General features: G+C 38.9%; 1 protein-coding gene across 1 annotated transcript in view; it reads left to right on the forward strand.

Moving 5' to 3' along the window:
- pcdh15b (protocadherin-related 15b) overlaps positions 1–15,146 on the forward strand; it is a 144,423-nt gene that overhangs the window by 82,814 nt on the left and 46,463 nt on the right. Inside the window, exons 21-26 of the mRNA XM_063894181.1 lie at positions 3,585–3,704; positions 3,827–4,012; positions 5,761–5,997; positions 6,779–6,895; positions 8,799–8,939; positions 10,812–10,924. Coding sequence (XP_063750251.1) covers positions 3,585–3,704; positions 3,827–4,012; positions 5,761–5,997; positions 6,779–6,895; positions 8,799–8,939; positions 10,812–10,924 — 914 coding nt within the window. The remainder of the gene's footprint in view (positions 1–3,584; positions 3,705–3,826; positions 4,013–5,760; positions 5,998–6,778; positions 6,896–8,798; positions 8,940–10,811; positions 10,925–15,146) is intronic.

Here is a 15,146-nt window from a genome sequence, read left to right on the forward strand (position 1 = left end):
CCGTTTCTTGCCCGGAGATCGATGAGAAAAAGTGGGACCAGTGTGTTTTCTGCCAGTCAAGATTAAGGTTATTATCAACATGCCAGTTAGCTTTAGCTTAGCATAAAGACTGGAAACGGGTAATCAGTTGTCTAAAGGTGACAAAAATAACCTCCTGTAATTGGTTGCCAGGCTAGCTCATTGATGATACGTTTTGATATTTCTCATTTCTCCATTACATTTATGACAGTTTTACACTCAGATATTGATGAATCTGAAATACAAACCCCACCAAAATAACTTCATTCTCCACTATTACAATCTGCTTAACAGTGATGGACCGAACCTAAGTTGTATTAAAGCTAATAGTCACTGTGGGAGATAAGATTAAATTAAATGATGCAAAATCGGGCAAACGAGGAAAAAGTGGGTCACAGCAACAGCAAGAATTGGCACAGTACAGCAAAAAAAGTGAAATATAAATATGAATTGAGTTATGGGGGTTGGATCAACTCATTAAACTGACAATTTTGACACTGCATCTAAAGTTACTATTTATAAACTATGGGCCAGGGCGAAGTTTCTTGACAGATACTGGACAGTTGCCTTAAAATTGTAAGTAAACATTATCAATCTCCAGAGTTCAAATAACTTCATAACGTCACTTCATGCGTCGTCATCATCAGTCCAAAAGTATCATATTTCTCCTTATTTTGATTAATTACATACATTCAATTTCCTTTGGCTGACGCTTTTATCCAAAGCGACTTACATTAAGTACTTAGAGAATCAAACTCCGAACAAGGATAGTGCAGTTATATTCACTTCAAGCAAGTCGTACCATTGTAAGTGCTGGGGACTGTGTTACAAGGCCTAAGCTAACTCTACGAAGTGCTTTTTTTTTATGTTAATGATCAAATACCTCCAAAACCAATTCCTTAAGCTTCAGCAATTGACATGAGTTGAGGAAGCAAGCTATACATAAGCTACTAGCGAATGTGGTTGCTATTGTTTCCACTGTCGTTGCATGTTACTGTGGCACACCAACAAATTTCACACTGAAACGTAATGTACAGTGGGGAGAACAAGTATTTGATACACTGCCGATTTTGCAGGTTTTCCCACTTACAAAGCATGTAGAAGTCTGTAATTTTTATCATAGGTACTCTTCAACTGTGAGAGACCGAATCTAAAACAAAAATCCAGAAAATCACATATGCATGATTTTAAAGTAATTCATTTGCATTTTATTGCATGACATAAGTATTTGATCACCTACCAACCAGTAAGAATTCCGGCTCTCACAGACCTGTTAGTGTTTCTTTAAGAGCCCTCCTGTTCTCTACTCATTACCTGTATTAACTGCACCTGTTTGAGCTCGTTACCTGTATAAAAGAGACCTGTCCACACACTCAATCAAACAGACTCCAACCTCTCCACAATGGCCAAGACCAGAGAGCTGTGTAAGGACATCATGGATAAAATTGTAGACCTGCATAAGGCTGGGATGGGCTACAGGACATAGGCAAGCAGCTTGGTGAGAAGGCAAAAACTGTTGGCGCAATTATTAGAAAATGGAAGAAGTCCAAGATGATGGTCAATCTCCCTCGGTCTGGGGCTCCATGCAAGATCTCACCTCGTGGGGCATCAATGATCATGAGGAAGGTGAAGGATCAGCCCAGAACTACACGGCAGGACCTGGTCAATGACCTGAAGAGAGCTGGGACCACAGTCTCAAAGAAAACCATTAGTTACACACTACGCCGTCATGGATTAAAATCCTGCAGCGCACGCAAGGTCCCCCTGCTCAAGCCACCGCATGTCTTGGCCCATCTGAAGTTTGCTAATGACTATCTGGATGATCAAGAGGAGGAATGAGAGAAGGTCATGTGGTCTGATGAGACAAAAATAGAGCTTTTTGGTCTAAACTCCACTCGCCGTGTTTGGACGAAGAACAAGGATGAGTACAACCCCAAGAACACCTTCCCAACCGTGAAGCATGGAGGTGGACACATCATTCTTTGGGGATGCTTTTCTGCAAAGGGGACAGGACGACTGCACCGCATTGAGGGGAGGATGGATGGGGCCATGTATTGCGAGATCTTGGACAACAACCTCCTTCCCTCAGTGAGAGCATTGAAGATGGGTCGTGGCTGGGTCTGCCAGCATTACAACGACCCAAAACACACAGCCAGGGCAACTAAGGAGTGGCTCCGTAAGAAGCATCTCAAGGTCCTGGAGTGGCCTAGCCAGTCTCCAGACCTGAACCCAATAGAAAATCTTTGGAGGGTGCTGAAAGTCCGTATTGCCCAGTGACAGCCCCGAAACCTGAAGGATCTGTATGGAGGAGTGGGCCAAAATCCCTGCTGCAATGTGTGCAAACCTGGTCAAAAACTACAGGAAATGTCTGCTCTCTGTAATTGCAAACAAAGGTTTCTGTACCAAATATTAAGTTCTGTTTTTCTGATGTATCAAATCGTTTTAGTTGAAATGTACCTATGATAAAAATTAGAGACTTCTACATGCTTTGTAAGTGGGAAAACCTGCAAAATCGGCAGTGTATCAAATACTTGTTCTCCCCACTGTATGTAATCACCACAGGGATTAACCTTATTCATAATGTAGTGTAACTTCTTCTTCCTGATCTTTTTATGATCACTACCACTCGTTCTGACTGATAACACAGCCACACACAGCTTCCTCCCTGTTAGCCATAAGACCAGGTGTGAAGCAATTATTTTTTATATACTTTTATATTTTTCTTTTGGGGACTTTTAGAGTCAGAACGCAACGTAGGCAAACCTCAGCACCGCACACAAGCTGTTAATACTTCCTCTGTTCTGCTCTCCTCTGCTCTCATCATTTTAATGTGGCTAGAATGCTGATTAGGCAGTGTGAATACTCAGGTAGGCTGAAAGGAACACCGGCTAGCAATTTGTCACCTCTTCAACACCTTATTTTATTAGTTGAAAGAGATGATGTGGAAAGAGTGTCAAAGTTTATACTGGCTACAGAAAGGTAGTCAGATGAAAGAAGTGCAACAAAGTGGATTTTTCAAGTGAAATTGAAACCTCATTAGGTTTGGAAATGTTTAACAATTTCTTCTTGTGGAGGATAACTTGAATTGCTCGAAACAAGTTGCAATAAGTGGAAAATAAGGAAAAAGAGAACTGACACTAGGGAATATTTGAGTAAGAGAGCGTTATTTCCTAGTGTGTCCCTCTCACAAAGACACACATCCTCCCTCACACACTTATACACATATTTCTCTTTATTCTAGAAGAAGAGCTATTTCTTAATGCTCTTAAAGCACTTAGAATATCCTTGTGTTGAAAGGTGCTCTATAAATGAACGTGCCTTACCTTTGTTAATGTTAACCACAATAATAGAGGTTAAGTGTTTAATCTATTGTGTACATTTATAGACACTTGACATCATTTAACACACAGCATCCAGCTTGATTTCAGAAGTTCATTTTTAATTAAAGGAATGATTTGCTTCAAAGGCAGCTTGATGAATGAATTGCAGGCATTTCAAACCACATGAGTAAAACCTTGAGTCCTTTTTTCTTATTAGTTATGTTATTCCTGTGTGTCTGTTTTCAGGCTACGGACCCAGATCTGGGGGCAAGCGGTCAAGTCTTTTATCGGCTCGTCAACCACCAAAAGCTGTTTTCCATCAATGCCACCGGAGTGATCACAACCACGGTGCCCCTGGACAGAGAGGTCAGCGAAAGTGATGCATATGTTCAGATGTCACACAAAGAAAGGGGCAAAGATGACAGTAAACAAAAGAAAATTGCGACTGTACACTTGATGTTTGGCCGTGATTACCTGTCATATTCCAGGTTCAAAGTCACTACTTCCTGATCGTTGAAGCGTGGGATGGTGCCGTGAATCCTCGGCGGTCCAGGTTAACACTGTCCATCACCGTTCTGGATGTCGACGACCATAGCCCCGTATTCACACAACAAACGTACAATGTCAGCGTGCCAGAGAACAGCCCCAAAAACACAATCATATTACAGTTGAAGGTGAGTGAAGGAAAAAATGGTAACTGATGTAGCCGTTCATTTTGTAATAATTTCATCAGTTGATTCTCTAGTGCAGGGGTGTCCAAACTTTTTCCCCTGAGGGCCACATACAGAAAGACATACAAAGGGCTGGGCCCCTCATTAGAGGTGAGCTATATCGCCTCATAAGTGAAGTTATGAGTTAGCAAACTCAATCAAATGTAGGCCAATTATTCTTGATACTTCAATATGCTTGAAGAAACATCACAGCTCTCCATATGGTTTCCTTTATTTTGTCAGCAGCTCATCCCTTAAAACAGAAGCCTCAGATTGCTCTTAATCAGAGGAAATACGACGGGTTTATTTCAAGCTAGTGTCATGATCCGTGTTTCGTATCGGTCATGTCTTTGTGTTGTGTGTTTTATTTTGAAATGTTTTCCCCACTTCTTTCATGTTAAGCTTCACTTCCTGTCTGCGTTTCCCTCCTGCGCCTGATTGTGTCATTATGTTCACCTGTTGCCCCTGTGTTTCTCCTCCCCCTTCCAGCTGTCTCTCGTCTTGTGATTACCCATGTGTATTTAGTCCCTGTTTCCCTTTTGTCTGTTGTTCGGTCGTCGTCATTTCTTCCCTGATCTTGTCCATGTTACCTGCCTGTTCCTGTCGCCCTTCATGTCTGAAGCTAAGTGTTTTTCATGTCCTGTGTTCCCCTTGATTCGTGATTTCATCAACAGCTTTTGAATAAAGCTCGCTTTTTGTTTTTGACCCTTACCCGCTTCCCTTGATTTACTGCACTTGGGTCCTGTTTCCCCAACCCTGACAGCTAGTTATGCAAATAAGTTATAGGGCTTTATTTATCAACTAGGATTTGTTTGAAAAAATTCTACTTTGAAAATTGGTCTTATTAACACATGAATACTTCTGTGTAATATATTATATTACATATTTAGGAAGTACATTATACGAAAAGCACATTATACATCACCATTATACTTTTAGCATTTGCTGAGGGCCAATTAAAAGTGGGTCACGGGCCACATTTGGCCGCCGGGCCGTAGTCTGGACACCCCTGCTCTAGTGATATGCTGTAGCTTTCTAGATAAAATCATACGGTTAACATCAAAAATCGAGGGTCTAGTGTGTAGGGCTGAGCTGTTTTTAGCTTTATAGCTGTATCATCCAAAAACTAACATCAAGTGCAGTGCAGTAATGCCAACACTGTGTTTAGCTACACTGCATTACATTGTTTGTCCACCAGCAAGCAACAAACAATAATTATTATAAAGAATTATAGTCACAAGCCTTTAAAATACTGATTATTGTAGCCCTACAATAAGGTACTGAGTCCAGTTTTCATCATAATAGTCACATTTTGAGTTATTTTTCCTCATCTTCTTCGAAATTAAACATTTATGTTTAGGTTGACATTACAGCCAATACTAAAAAAAATCAGAGCTTGATTTGAAATCACATTGGAAACACGATAAGTTGCTGATGAGTTTATAAAGCTTCTTCCCCCTGTAGCTATACAGACACATACTTATAGAAGGGGAAATAATATGCGGACACCAACTACAATTCAGTCTTTTCCAGAGGCGTTTCATACTTACCAGCCAAACACAGACCTAATAAAAGTATAGTAACTCCAGCGCACATTATGTACAGTAAATGCTTGTCCTTCGGGCAAATATGAAAAATTCAACTTACATACATTTACAAGGAGATGGTATTACTTTCTTCCCCATTCCACGACTTTCTCTTTTTCACTGTAGGCAATAGACGCTGACCTCGGCTCCAACCTCACATATAAAATCAGAGCTGAAGGCTCGGACAAGGAGATTGTTCGGCTGTTCCACATTGACCCGGTGACAGGGGAGCTGTCTGTCCTCGAAGTTCTCGACTTTGAGGCCATGACTGAATCAGATCCAACGTACAATTTCACAGTCGAGGCCAGGGACGCAGAGGGAACCATGCCTCCTGGACTAGCCTTTGTTACTGTCAGAATCATGGTGAGTGCGTGGGTGTGTTCATGCTGGGCCCCACACCAGGATATTTGCATATATTAGCCAATTAGCACAAAAGCTAGGGAACATTATTCTCTTTTGAGAAATACCAAACCTTTTATTTATAGCATTGAGCAGTACAGCTGCCAACTTCTGTCCCTTTGCAACTATCTTTGTTTACTTAGTTTTTGTTTAAATTGACGAACAAGTTCTAAAATCCATCACACGGGACACTGTGGGAGAATCATAAAACACTATCCGTCTGTGCTATCCTCAGATTTAAACTGTCTGCTGCTTTCTAGTATGTCGGACACCTGCTGTGATAAACAAAACAAAAAGAGAGTACCCTCAGGTTATCTATCCTGAGATCTTTCCGTACACTACTTTTATGAATTGATTTTTTTTCTTAATCCAAGCTTCCAAAACTACAACAGAGCTCATATGTTGACATACGTTTAGAGGCTCAAGGGTTATATAACTTGGATATGGTGCTTTTACAGTAAACAGCTGTTGATTTTTTCTCCCTTGTGGAGCCAGATGCTCCCCAACCAGTAAAGAATAATTTGGCTTGTGTGAGTAATTTAGTTGACTACAGAGAGGTAGTGATAAGGAGACTAAGTAAAATTAGAAATGCAAAAAGTAAAAGTGATAGCAAACTTCTTAAAAAAGTCAGTTTGTACATCATTAATATGTAAAACCTTTCAGACTCTTACTGGAAAACAGAAATGGCTTGGTGTAATGTATGTTTATAATACTAAAGCCTTACTTTGTGTTTATTTCTCTCCAGGACATGAATGACTTTTCTCCGGTATTCAGCCAGTCAGTGTACCGAGGCCTGGTTGCCCCAAATGCTGTCAAGGGAAGCATCGTTACCACAGTGATGGCCAACGACTCTGACCCCGCGGTGAGCATTTCCAGCTGCTGCTATTCGATTAAACTGCTTTTCACTGTCTGTTCCACAAATTAAGTATCTGAATGATGCAAGATAATGATGCTTGCCCTCCCTGTGTGAGTGTTTTGAATGTGTTTGCACATCTTTCTCCACTAGAGTCGTTTTTTGACCTTGTTGTAGCACTTAGCGATACCTCCATTGGGCTTTTAACTCTTAACATCTTTGTTATTCAGTCTGCTTTATTTTGTTGATGTAAAATGAAGGTTACTTGACTTTAGAGTCCCATTGTGAGCCATTAGATAGTCTGGTGCAGTTAACTCATGCTTTAAAAGGTTGTAAAAAACTCATAGCGGGGTCTAAGTGCACTGTGAATACAGCTTTGGAGTTTGCTGAGTCACGCAGCCTTTTGTTTAGATGCAGATTTAATATGCAACGGCTGTGTGAAAAATAGCTCTTGCCTTTATCGGTAACAACCAACTGGTAAATTTGCAATTTTACCCTATAATAAATCACTGAATAAATGTATTTACCAAAAAGACAGGAAACACCATAGTATCTTGACTTTGAATTACTGCTCAAAAAGCAATTAACTTATATTTCCATCCCGCGTCTCTGTGTGAGATCTTCTACCCCGGCGATATTACGTCATAAGCCTCTTTAAAAGGCCCATGTTCCTTATGTTAATGTGCTTGCTGTTTTCCTACATCAGCGAAACCTGATACAGACTTGAGGTCTGAGCATGAGGCTCGACTCTCTCGGATCAGAAAGTTATATTATACAGTCAAGGCTATATGCTATAAAGGCTGCTGGTGCTCAAAAAGGCACTGAAGAGCACGTTAACAGCTTTGGAAATATTTTTTATGTGAATGTCAATGTCACTTATACCATTTGTACCCACAGTTTACGTCTTAAGTACAAATCTTTATAATCATTAGCCCCAGTGAACTTTTGCTGGCTCACTACAAGGCATTATTTAATGAAAGCTTACATTGGAACGGCAATAATGCTCACAACAGCAATGCTTCTACTAAATCTTGCGCATGACAGCTGAAAACAACAATAATGGCTGTTTACCTTAATAATAATGAAAACATCTATATCGTTTTACCCTTTGTTTTGAATGCAGTTTCTGGAGACGGTTGTTAAATGATACTGACACTGCAACACTGAATCTTTTAGTGGTCTTTTGATGGAAACACGACCTTGAAAGCATTTCTATTGACTGGCAACAAGGCGCTGTGGCGACTGTTTGGTAAACATGACACCTTGGTTTAGTGACAGCTCCGGTGTGTAAAAGCTGAGTCATTGTTGAGCATATCAAATTCATAGCCTTTATCAAAATACAGTATTGAAGTCATCATGACTTTGATATGTTGAGCCTCTCATCCTTTGAGAGACAAAAGGAAATCAAATGTTTTAATTCATGTTTTTTAATATGTGCTGTTGGCCAGTTCTGCAGTATCGTATAAAATAAGGGAATATTTTCCTGACATTTTGAGTCAAAGGTAATAAGGGAATTATTTTTTTTGTAATATACAGTATATACCATATATATATGTATATTGTTTTTTATTATTTGCCCTACATGTTTGTTTGTTTGTTTGTGCATGTGAAGTGGCCTTGGGTCCCTTGAATGATGCAATAAAAATGTAATCTATTATTATGATTTTTATTAAGAGGTGAATGATTATTAGAGTGCCTGAATATGAATATGAATCTCTGGTGATGTGTGTGTTCTGCTTGTAGACAGACACATTGGACATTTAGGACAAAGGTTTTCGCTTTAGATCTTGTATACGCCAACAGTCTCTTTCCACACTGTGCTGATACCGATGGCTGTATTGTAAGAATGGCAGTATTCCAGGAAGCCTGCAGGAGATATCCATCATCCTAAGTGCACTTGTTCTGTTCACAGGGAACCCCGGCAGCTGTAGTACGCTATAAAGTGAACCAGGAGGCCTATCCATACTCCGCCAGCATATTTGATGTGGAGGAACAGACAGGACATGTGGTAACCAGAGTAAACCTCAACGAGGAGCCCAACCTCAAGTTCAGCGTGAGTTTGCACACACAGTTTAATTGACACATCAACAGTCATCTTTTGTACACTGTTGGGTCACCTGATAAATATTAGTGCTATTTCAACAGTGCGAGAAGTATAAAACTGAAGATAACTCAAAGACATCCTGCAGTATATAAGGAAAAATATGCAAACATGTATTCCAATATTACTAACAACAAATAAAACAGACATTGAGTGTAATAATTATTTTTGCTGTTGCTTTTCATTTACTGTTAAAACACAACGAATTGCTTGTTGAAAGGAAATTGTTCCCACCATTCTTTTATTCAACAAATTGAGTATTGAACTGAACACAAAAGACACCAACAAAAGAAAGAATGACACATTTTAAAGTGATGTTTCCTACTGATTCTCTCTTTCAACGAGATGAAATCAGATCAATCTCACAGGCTTTCACAATTTGTTAAATACGCAGCCCTAATTTTTCCTTCACATAACAGCATATCTGTTTGTAATTTGTTCTGCACCTGGTACACTTCAACATGTTGTCATTTTACTCTTGCATTAGGAATGTTAGAAAATATCTGTAATGGAGTGAAACGGCAGTAAACATTATCCCACTAGAAAGATATTAACTTCAATCAAACTATTATGTGTTCAATGTATTAAATATAAGCATGCTGCAGTGAGTCTACTGAGCATCCCACTTTAAATACAGTATGCAGCATCCCTAATGTAATCCCCAATCATTTAAATCGATCTATTTAGACTGTAAACACCAGCAGCAGGGCTGCAGTCCAACAGAGACACCATTACTGGAGCAGATTTATCTAATTCACCCAGTTCTGCTTTTGTTCTTTTATTTTTGGAATACGTGGAAAGAGGATTGCAACAGAATCACATGAATGGGGTCATTAAAAATTAATTTGATCATCCCTCGACTTTGTGTACATTAGGTTGTCTTTGTACAAAGCACTTGTATAAATCCCTATCCAATGTATAAAATATTCCACAATAGCGTATTAGCTTCAAAATTGCCATTTCCCAGCCGCTCCACTCGATCGGGCTTTGGGCCATTCTATTTTTATTATTTCATCGGGCTTTAATTAACAAAACAAGGATTCAGCGTCCTCTGAAGATGTCACTCGGGGGACTAATACTACCTCATTTGCTCCAAATAACTCAAACAAAATGAATTATCCCAACACTGTGTACAGTTTTGGGATTTTGACCGAGATAAACAGTGTCGAATAGGTTAGAAGCTGAATGCTTAAACGCATATTCCAACTGTTCGACTTATTAACTCACATAGAATAGGGGGTTGTTTGGTCCTCATTATGAATCCTCATGTCCAGTTACTCCCAATTAAATGAAGAAGAAAGGCTATGCACACCAGTTGAATACACTTTCCTCCTGTTCTATTATTCCCTTGCAAATAATTTTGCTGTGGACACCAAAGATTTAGACATTTGCTCGGTTTATTTTCAGCCTGTCATGCATTAGCTGCATCAATTTATTTGACTGTCTCCGGTGTCAGCAAACTGTCAAATGGTGTGAACTGATATCAAGTTAGCAAAGCAAGTTTATTTATATATCACATTTCAATAACAAGGCAGTTCAAAGTGGCTTACAAAAAGCATTAAATCGTTTAAATAAAAGTGACGAACACTTAAAAAAACGACCTTAAGATGTATTATTATAACAGTTGAAGCCAAGAGAATAAAAAGTTAAACAAGCTTAATAGAAAAAAAGAGGTATAAAATATAGGAATAAAAGTGACAGTGTTTTTTTTATTTATAAAAAGACCATAAACCAGTGAGAGCAGTAGACTGGCACATTGCAGGCAGGAATGTGGATACCTAATGAATGTCGTGACTCTAAACTGTGTTTGTGTTTGATTGACAGCTGGTGGTGGTGGCCTTTGATGGTGGTGAGCCAGTAAAGGAGAACACAACTCTGGTAGAGATCACAGTCCTGCAACCCTCTGTCATTCCTGTGTTCACTCAGGAAGAGTACCGGTACGCTCCCACTCACACTGACACTGACACACACTTCCTGCTATTTTTTTTTTTTAAGTTATAATCCCTAGACTTTCAGTTTGTGTTGATGTGGCAACACCTGCTGCTACTGGTGATAACATTAAGAACATCGTAGCAATACAAGTACGAGAGGCCCGTTTGAAACGTCACATTTATGGATCCTCGGAGGAAAGAAATGCAGTTTGTGCAGCTACTCTGACAGAAATACAACAGAAGATTATGAGCAACTTGTGTATATAATAATGTCTTCTTTATGCTTCGATATAGCAATACTACAAATGTGTTTACTCTTCAAAATGCTCCATAAACTCTTCTGTCTTCAGAATTTTGTCCCCTATGTGCATGGACATTCCCGGTGAATCCTTGTGCACGCTGATTGAAACCAGTATACAGATAACTTATACTTAAAATACTTGTAATATCTATAGGGAAAAAAAGACCAGGCATTCAAAATCAGGTTCATAATAATGACTTGTCCACACTGCTTTTTAGAGATGCCTATGTTTCACATAATTAATATTTCATCGCCACATTCACATTTATCATCATTTAAAAATGCTTTAGGCCATGATTGATCTCGTTTAGATGTACAACATCCACTTGCATTTGCTATTTATGCATCTATACAAACGGTTACATTTAGCCAGCTGCCCATGGAAAGACAAATGGTGACTTGTTGTTGATACAAAGGTTTTGGAAAAGGTTTTTTGGCAGTACAAAGAAACAAATGTCTGGCAACCTGAATGTGTGTAGAAGCTGTAAATGACCATTAAAACTCAGGGCTGATATTACACACTCCATCAGAGTTTACACTCGCTTTCTTAATGTGGGAATGCATCCATTTAGTTGTTAGAGTGTAATTGTTGTAATCCTATGGAGAGAGGGACATTTATCTCAATTTCACACACAGAGGCAAAACAAAAATGCACCTGGTACTTTAAATGGTACCCAGTTGCTCCTCTGACTAAGACATAAGACTTGATTTCATCTGGTAAATTAATAAATGGCAATATTATTAGTGTAGACTAAAATCGGTTAAGATGATGCAACATGTTTAGAAGAGAAAATATTAAAATTACAATTGATTACAATTCAAATGATGAGAGGAAAAGAAGAACATTAGGTTTGAAAAGTGGGTTTAAATATAAAAAATCTCACAATTATAGTCAAATAAATACACACATCAGCACCAACTTTGAGGGTAAAAAGCACACTTTTTGTCAGCTGGAAAACAATTGAATGAATGAATGAACGCTCGATATAAAACACTAAAAGCTGCATTGGTCGGTCACTTTCTTTGTGCCCGCCATTATTCTAGTTTGGTGGGCAAATCGATGCCTGTCATTTCCTGTCAGGTCCTTTGTGTGCTTCAGTGTGTTTACATTTTGCAACAATGCCCCCAGCAGTGGAAGAGCACACAGAAAGCTGTTTACAAAACCAGAATACATCAAATACATAATATAGTTTTTAGTTAATCCAAAACAAAACCAATGCTTTCCTTCAGTCTCTAGCTGCGTAAACGTCTACCTGCAAAAGCTGTAAAACAGCAATAAATGTGAAGGATTGTTACATTGTTGTTAAGACACACAAACACACACACACACACACACACACACACACACACACACTACACACTTCTTTCATTCAGTCTTCGCCAATAAACCCGGTGGTCACACACCACAAACACATCATTAAATGATACTCTTACATCATGGCAGACACTTACACGCTCTCACTCTCAGTAGCTGCTGCCTTTATGAGGTCATTGGATCACCTCAGGTTTTTCCTTCTCTGTGATTGGCTGTTTAGATAGAGGGTGTGTGTGGGGTCAGATGTGAAATTGCCCTCTAATCTCTGTTTCTCTATCGTGATCTGTCAGTCTTATCTCTTCTTTTATTTAGTGTTTTTCAAATTTCTTGTTTACTCTTGTGCTCATCGTTCTCTATCTTCTTGTGTGATTTCCACAAAACAATAGCTTCAAATGTCCTGCCTTCATATCGTTCTCCTGGTTTTTATTAGCCCTGTAAATGTCCATTTGTCTCCAACATTGCTACAGAGGGACTGAGATACCCCCTGCGTTTGCTTGCTGCTTGGTTTAATGCAAATTGCAGGAGAGGATGCTTTCACACATCATATTTTTCATAATTCTTCTCAAAGGTTTGCCCTGAAAACAAAGTAAACTTGGTATGACATTTTGTTCATTTTTTTTTTGATTTTATTTCATTTGTGTGTGTTTTAGTTCTTCCTAGTTCTCTTCACTTAAAACTTATGAACAATCACACAGTTGTTTGAGCACCATAAACTCCAAGCTAATGAGCTTGTTTGGGAGTTATTGCGACTTTACAGACATTATTTATTACATAAAAATAGTTCCTACTATAACAGACAGCATTTCAAGATGTCAACGTCTGTCTTTCACACAGAGCATAGTACAGCTCCTATCTATATTTAGGAAAGGGTTAGAGGGAAGAGAGATATGTCAGCCAGCCATATAATACAGCATAATGAATATGTAACATAGCTCCGAGCTGTGTGTGGTGTGTGTGTGTGTGTGTGTGTGTGTGTGTGTGTGTGTGTGTGTGTGTGTGTGTGTGTGTGTGTGTGTGTGTGTGTGTGTGTGTGTGTGTGTGTGTGTGTGTGTGTGTGTGTGTGTGTGTGTGTGTGTGTGTGTGTGTGTATTTGGCAATCGACAAATCGTTGTGTTTGTGCACGGTGGATGTCCCTTTCTCTGGGTTTTGTCTTTTCTGTGTGTTTTTCATGTCTCTCTGGGTGCATGTGTGCTTATATTTTACATTTGTGTGTGTGTGCGAGCGTGTGTGTGTGTGTGCGAGCGTGTGTGTGCGAGCGAGATAGATTTTTTTTTCTTCTAATACCATGTTCTGTTCCCACAGAGTACAGTGTACCAGCTTTGAATTAATTATCCCAGCTTTATTGAATAAAAGCAAACCATTGTACCAGTGTGGTTTTAGGAGCTTACTAATGCCGCTTAATGATTTTGTATGGATTCAACACGGGCCTGTAGCCATGGGCAAGGCTGAATAAATATTAAATAATTCCCATAATGAAAAAACACTGATGGAAACCATGGCTTTGTTAAAAAAACACTTTTGAAATGTATTCTTTTAAAAACTTGAACATTTACTCCTAATCACTACACTACAAATTAATTCAAAATGAGTTTCTCTACACATGCTTAAAGTTTGAAGCGTGCTGCTTTATATATAAAGGGCATGTTGCTTTGACTGTGGATCTTTGCATTTTATTAAGTCAGTGATCCCTTTTTTACCAGTATCTCGATAAAACGAGTGTTAGGTGACACAATTACATTTTAAAAGTCAAACCAATAGTTCAATCTTCTTTAACAGACAGCATTTCATTTTTGTTCTTGCTTTCCCTTGCAATAAAAGAAAATTGATTAAAAAAAGGTACAAATAGGTGATGGATTGTTGGATTTGGTTAACCTAACAACAATGTCATGACTAATCCCAGTACATCAGAGGAAGAAGGTAACAATGTGGCATGGAGAAAAACGTGGACCAATAGATATGAACTCATACATGCTGTTTAGATTTAGTTAGGAGGGGACGGTGGACTTTCGACCTCAAAACTCCGCTGAATAACGTTGGCTAAGAGAACTGACCTAACTGTCCCCACAAACTTTCCAAACTCCTGATGGCCCAACCAATCAAAGTACCCCATTGTAAAACGTATGGCATTTTTAAAAGTCTAGTCAAGTTATTTATTCATTTTAAAATCATGCTCTCCACTCTCAATAAAAAATACAAATAACAACAACAAATTTAAAAGTATTAAAAGGGAAAGTTAAATAACACCTCAGACTGAACTAGAAGCAAGCAGAAAAGGCTTGTCTTTAAATGTGAATGAGATTTGTCAAAGGGACAAGGCTATACACCGCTTGGGAGCAGCAAGAATGAAAAGCTTTGTCTCCATTGGTTGTGAAGACGACCTGAATGACCTGGGCGCAGAACATGGATTCTGCAGCTCAGTTATGTCTTATGGAGATAATCCTTTTAAGGCCATGAAAACAAATACTGGGATTTTAAAATCAATTTTCCAAATAAACATCGCAGGTAAGCAAGAACAGGAGTGATGCGTTGTCTTTTCTTCGTTCCATTTTTAAAGGTCTAGCAGATACATGTTGAACCATTTGCAGTATTGAAGGGGGAGATGGGTCAATCTG

This window comes from Eleginops maclovinus, chromosome 10 (assembly GCF_036324505.1).
Source record: "Eleginops maclovinus isolate JMC-PN-2008 ecotype Puerto Natales chromosome 10, JC_Emac_rtc_rv5, whole genome shotgun sequence".
Taxonomy (NCBI): domain Eukaryota; kingdom Metazoa; phylum Chordata; class Actinopteri; order Perciformes; family Eleginopidae; genus Eleginops; species Eleginops maclovinus.